General features: G+C 45.2%; 2 protein-coding genes across 2 annotated transcripts; one reads left to right on the top strand and one right to left on the bottom strand.

Annotated features, from left to right (window-relative positions):
- Nucleotides 1-1,360: 1,360 nt before the first annotated feature.
- On the bottom strand, nt 1,361-3,219 carry LOC128730703 (lipid storage droplets surface-binding protein 1). Its single transcript, XM_053823780.1, is given in 7 exon segments — nt 1,361-1,492; nt 1,654-1,719; nt 1,863-2,416; nt 2,631-2,709; nt 2,711-2,787; nt 2,856-3,060; nt 3,142-3,219. Coding segments are annotated over 7 exon segments (1,176 nt in total). The 5' UTR covers nt 3,205-3,219.
- Nucleotides 3,220-5,143: 1,924 nt separating this feature from the next.
- On the top strand, nt 5,144-5,753 carry LOC128720084 (NADH dehydrogenase [ubiquinone] 1 subunit C2). The gene is made up of 3 exons (XM_053813730.1): nt 5,144-5,327; nt 5,414-5,557; nt 5,617-5,753. The coding sequence occupies exons 1-3, from the start codon at nt 5,177-5,179 to the stop codon at nt 5,664-5,666; spliced, it is 345 nt and encodes a 114-aa protein (XP_053669705.1). The 5' UTR covers nt 5,144-5,176; the 3' UTR covers nt 5,667-5,753.
- The last annotated feature ends 399 nt before the right edge of the window (nt 5,754-6,152 follow it).

Genomic DNA, 6,152 nt, shown 5'->3' with positions numbered 1-6,152 from the left:
CCGCACTATGTTCCCTTGCACCCTACCTATGAGATAGTTGGTCTAGTGGTGCTCCAAAATTTCATCCTCTCAACTCACCTAGATATATTGGAATTGGTAGGGCGGAAACCGAAAGTCGCTCGAAAAGGTTCGTTACCTCGTTACACGTTGTTTGAAAGGCGATCACAGCTGCTTATCTATAATTCCCTCATTTGCGCCTAATGCTTAACACAGATGTTATGTTTTAATGCTTTCGCTGACAAGGTTGCTGCTTGGGTAACAAACCAATTTTTTTTAAACATCGTTGTTCGTCATGCTACTGCTATTGTTATGCCTTACTTGCAGCTAAATAATGCTCTTTTCTTCTTTCGTAATCCTCAGGGCCGAACCTAGTTTTGTGGCACGGGGCTCGATGCAACAAGGATGCCTCGGCGGAAACTCAACACACACACCATTTCGTAACCCGTGGTATATCGCCTAAAATGCGCTAAGATTTCAATGTGATGATACTTTAAGTGTTACGACTGCTTTCGACGTATGACTTCTTTTGATTATAAAATAATCGAACGGCGTTTGTGAAGCCGGAAGGCACGATCAGTGCCAATGCCAACCGAATCGATGCTCATGCGTAACTGAACGCGATGGCACAATCCTTCCTGAAAATCTGGCTGCAGTCGAGGAAATGTTGTGCCAAATTCAAACTGAAATAATGCTAAGAAACCCTCTCGCAGCACATCTGCGTCAAATGATGCACCCGATCCATAGGGAGCAGCAAAGCCGCAATCAGGAACAGATTAGATTTGTTATGTTTCTTGTTTGTTTTAATTTTCTTCTAAGTTTGTGTGTTCTCCTTTATCGTTGCGTACTGTAAAACACACACGTAAATTATATTTCAATTCGCTCCGTCCGAACGAGCGACCGGTGAACGTAGGCGAACGCGTGGCAGGCAAGCTGTGATGATTGCGCCTAGTCCACATCGATTGCGTCGAAATCTTTCTCCGGTAGCCGAAGGAATGAAGTTGAAATTATCCTGCCGTTTTGTGAACGATTGTAATTTTATTCTACTAACGTAAGAGAAAGCTGTATAGAGCCAAACCAGAATAAAAGACGCCTAATTCAGAGAAAAAAAAACAGTCGACACGTGTGGACTTTAGTTTATCGCCATTTAATCGTGTTAACAAACAGCAAACAGAAAACAATAGAAAAAATACATATTAAAATGCACTTAGATGCTAAACGGAAACATTCACCGGATTTACCCCGAACTCGCGAAGGGCATCACGGCTTTATCAGGTCCCTTTTGGTGAGCGGGATGTGGTTTTTTCGAAGCAACAACGGTCTACGGTTCAGTCTTTCAGCAGACTTAGGCAAACGGCAAACGCTAGTACACGCCGTTAATATTCGAATTCATCGGATTGTTGTTTGGCCGGGTTTGGATACGCCGACGTGGATTTCCGCTGGTGGTGATCTTCTCTGCTTCCAGGCTTCCGGAGAGAAAAACTGCCAAGCGTTCCTAGAATAAGCAACCGAAAGCATTAGAGATGCGAAAGAATACTTCCACCTTGATGACGAGCGAAGAAAAGCACGTGACCGAACGCGATATTCAGCGAGTTTTGCACACCGAAAGGGCCTTTGAGTGATCTTTTCGAAAAGCAATTTTTAACGGCCACTTACCAATTTCAACAAAAGCCAATGGATAAAATCGTGCCGATCTATGTTCGCCAGCGATAGCTGACCATGCTGGGGGTGAAAGTGTGGGAAGATGAGGAATTTTACGTCCGATCAGAACAGCACTCAAGGATAATTTTGAAACGTCTAATGCGGACGATCCTACGACGAGCTTCGGAACGTCAAAGTTGCGAGTTCCACCAGCTGCTACTTACCAGCGCAAGGTTTGTTTGGTTCTGCAGATCATCGTAGGTGTGCTGTATTTTGTGCATCAATCCGCTCGCCTCCGAAAGGGTCGCTGCCTTGGCCTTCTCGAGATGCACCGTCTTCATTAGCTGGTCGGTTGCAAACAGGAAGTGGTGCACGATTTCGCGAGTCTGTGCTCGAACCAGCTTCGGAACGCGTGTTACGGCACCGGTGACAAAATTGATCAGATGTACCATCTTACGAGCGGATTCACGAGTCAACAGTACAGCAAGCTGTTCGAGGGTCTGGGGGCGGGCCTGGTTTTCCGGTTCGTCCTTGCTCAGGTAGTGCCATAGTTCGACGGCTTTTTGCATCGCCAGCCGGGGGTTGGTTGCGATCAGTTCGGCCGCATACGCGACTACGTGGACAGCCTCCGTGCTCTGCTTCTTGAGTGCACTTAATTCCTGGCGCGTGCGGAATGTCAACCGTCGCTTGAGCTTACGAGAGAACTGTTGACCTCGGTGAAATGTTTGCACCACGTGCATTTCATTTGTGTTATTCGCTGGACAGGTGGCTCCGGAAGCTAAAATGCAGTTTTGAACGGGGTGTAAATACGAAAAAAAAGCTCATAAATGCACTCATTTTGAAAATATACATACAACAATAATTCATTAGCTAAAATGTTAGTAAAGCTGTAAAACTACACCAGTCTCGCTTAATTGTATTAACAAATCCCTTCATAAAAACAGCTATCCCGTTAAAGATCGAAAGTAACAACAAAAAAAACAAGCACACACGCCTAACGAAGTCGGCTGCAGCATTATGTTTGGCCGCACAATCAACATGCAATGATTGATGGCGTGCAGTGCTATCATCCTATTTTGGGGTCGTAAGGGTCACCAAAATCTGATGATAGGCATGCTGGTCTGGACGTGCCTGCAAAGGCGTTCCCTGCTGATAACCGGCCAGTGTTGCACAAGCTGAGCTCGTGTGCGTCTGACCAGTCCTGGCGAGGTACTTACAGTCAACTTGATCCTGCGGCTCCGTGGGCAGGTATCGCTCGACGTATTTGTCGCAAACAACCAGCGCACCATCGATCCGACCGGCGGCATAATTAGACACGCGTGATTCCAGCACGGCGTGTCCTAGGTTCTTCATCGAGTTTGCACGCGACAGGACTGGTTTCATCAGATGATCGGACATGTACTCCTTGGTGTTCCAAAACATCTGCCCAAAAAAAGGGAAAGCATACAGTTAATGACTGTTACCTCACAGCTCAGTCTACGTTGTCGCGTATCTCTGGCGTACCATTTCTGGCGGAAGATACATCGACGGCACCTTCTGCTCGACCAAATCGAGGCTTTTGCACATGATGCTGTCCAACTGGTGCAGTGGACCTTCGATCATCTTCGTTGCCGGGCGCAAGGAGTCGATCAAAGCGTACGTGAGCGATTCAGCCGTTTCGAAGCCCCATGTCAGTAGCCCGTTGCTCGTCTTCACGCGTTTGTACACTGTACCGGCCGTCTTGATGCCGGTTTCGACCACCGGAATGCTGCTAAAGCGTGACAGTGACTCCATCTGGGGTAAGCCCGAATGTTGCCGCTTCAGTTGACGGTGCACTGAAACGATGAATTTAACTGACAGTAAAAACACTGTGCTACGTATCACTACCATCACGGTGCAACCACGTGCTGCCGTTAGGATGCTTAACCGGTGTTCCTACCACACCCAGCTCCTTGCTACTGACCCATCGTTTTTGGAGGCTGCATTTTGACAGATCCTTCTGACACTAACGGTGGCCGCTGGCTATTGGTGCCAATAAACCCACCTAGGGGCACTATGGAACGCGATACACTGCGCAGATACTAGCGCCGGATTTCAGGCGGAAGTTTGGGCACTGATCCACCGTTACGGAATCCGAAAAAGGCAGCACTTCCGCACGATTTCTTACAGCTCAACTGAATGCTGCAGATGCCCAGCAACGACTGACGATTCAAACCGGTCCGCAACGGTGATCATCCTCCAAACGGTCGCGACTGGCTCCAAAGGCGGCTATTAATTAAATTGATAAGCCTCCCCTTGGAAAGGAAAATGCACGCTAATGTGTGATACCGCACGATGCCGCTCTCGAATGGTCGGTGAGAGTCGGCAGCATTTCATAAAACACGAGGCACCAATCATGGGAGTGAATCAGTAGCAGGCATACACCGATCAGGCGGGGTCCAAAGTGCATCGTTTTCGAGGGTATACTGGATGAAATGATGCTGGCGGCATTTTTACGGTGGCATATTGATAGAGAGGGTAAAAGTATAAGAATGTTTGTAGCTCTCAGCTCTTTTTTGTTTATAAACTTAAAAATATGTTTAAAGTTTACGCACTCCAAGATTATGGGGTATCACAGGGAACTCCATCGTTGATAACCTGTGACCAATGGGAAATAAGCGCTAACAGCACGGTTACCGGACGCCATGGCATATCAGCATTATTCTGGCAAAAGGTTATGGCTTAAGTGAATTTTAAATGGTTGAAGGTACGAATGTGACAATTAACTAAAACTAGTGAGCGTTTTTTCTAATGACTTACAAAAAACATCGACCCGACCACGTGCTAGGTGATTCAAAAATTGTCGTTGACAAGCTTACGAAGACAAAACAACCTAGATTGTATAATGAGATAAAGCGCATAATCGTAATCGTGCATCAGCCGCATTCTGATTAACGGTAGCACCACGTGGACGACTTACAACATCTATTGTGATTGGAAACCAACAATTGTCTTCTCGTTAAAAGAATAATTCATAGGTAAATTTGCCTGCTTCACATTGTGTACGAATAGTCCTAATCTAAAATTTAAACGAAAGATGCTAGCATGCTTTAAAAATTTGAAATTATCATACGCCATATGTTTCTTCATCTGCACAACGAGTCTATGACATGTTAGCTATGAATGTATCGCAAATCTATGAACTCAACAAACAGGTTTTCTAAATAATATTTTTGTATATTTCGTTTGGAAAATAGACTAGAAAGCAACGTATGCTTTATAGCACTTCAAATTTTATAGCATGATATCAACTGTGGCAGTGTGCTACCTTTTGTAGCATTTTGTAGGTATTTTAATAGTTGAAATGATATGTTTGAAATAAACCCAATTTATTTGTTAGAGAATAATCTTTAATCTTAGCTCCAATTTTGAAATATGATAAATAAAATCGAAGAGATTAGAGAAGATTTTACAACAAGCTATGCTGAACATTTCTGTTGTCATCCTTTTGACAGCGAACGTCAGTTGCTGTAGACAGGCCGTACTAACGAAATCCGTATCGCGTTCACGAAAAACAATAATGTACGGCGGAAAATCTCCAGACGAATTGCTATCGGGCTCGTTCTCGAAGTCCTGGCTGCACGATAAGTGGGCTCCATTGGTGGGTGGCTTATTTGGATTCGTAGGAGCCTGCTACGTCAACTATGGCACCGGTCGTCCTCCACTCAGCGGTAATGTGTACAAACTTCGGTGGTTGTGATGTAACGTTCCATCAGTCGATAAAAACTAAATCAATCCTGTGTTTGTTTTCCAATAGGTATCCAGAAACACATCGCTGCTGCATTAGCCGTCGGTGCAGCATGTACCATGATAGATAAGTGGCGCGATGCCCATTTCGCCGAAAAAGATGCTACTCTCCGCCACTATATTTCGCTGCATCCGGAAGACTTTCCAACACCCGGTTAGTTGTGTGAAGCACTCCTGTTTGTAATGGTTAATGATAATTATTCTTCTTTTCAGAACGCAAAAAGTACGCCGACGTTCTTGAGTACTGGCAGCCCATCCGTTAGTTATACCTTCTCGTTACATTAGCCGGTGTTCGATGGAACCGTCGTGTTGATGACTAGTGTGTAGGGCGAATGTAAATAAAACCCCTCAAAACCATATCTTGGAGTGCATAGTCTTTCCCTCACCAAACCGGTTTGAAATGGGTCTGGATGGAAAATGAGATAGGGATTAGGATCGCTAAAGCTACTGCTAGATTACGTTCACGAGCCCTGTGCGTAGAAGAGAGTGATTGCTCTAATTGATCGCGCATTTAATTATAGTCTACACGTGATTGAAGGTTTCGTTTTGGCAATAGGCTCTTCATCATCACGTGCACTGGCAGAAAACTTTACAGGTTATAGGTTTTGTTTGGCAAACATCCCAGCATCTTGACGAATACATCCGACCGAGACCAATCGTAACGACGATCATAAACGAGATCATTAACACCGATTTCGATAGCATCGCTTGCCAACGGAGACTGCTTTCTTTCCAAAGTGGGCAGGTTT

The sequence above is a fragment of the Anopheles nili genome, chromosome 2, assembly GCF_943737925.1.
Source record: "Anopheles nili chromosome 2, idAnoNiliSN_F5_01, whole genome shotgun sequence".
In the NCBI taxonomy this organism is placed as follows: domain Eukaryota; kingdom Metazoa; phylum Arthropoda; class Insecta; order Diptera; family Culicidae; genus Anopheles; species Anopheles nili.
The sequence above is the reverse complement of the archived record's forward strand: the minus strand, read 5'-3'. Positions and strand labels throughout refer to the sequence as shown.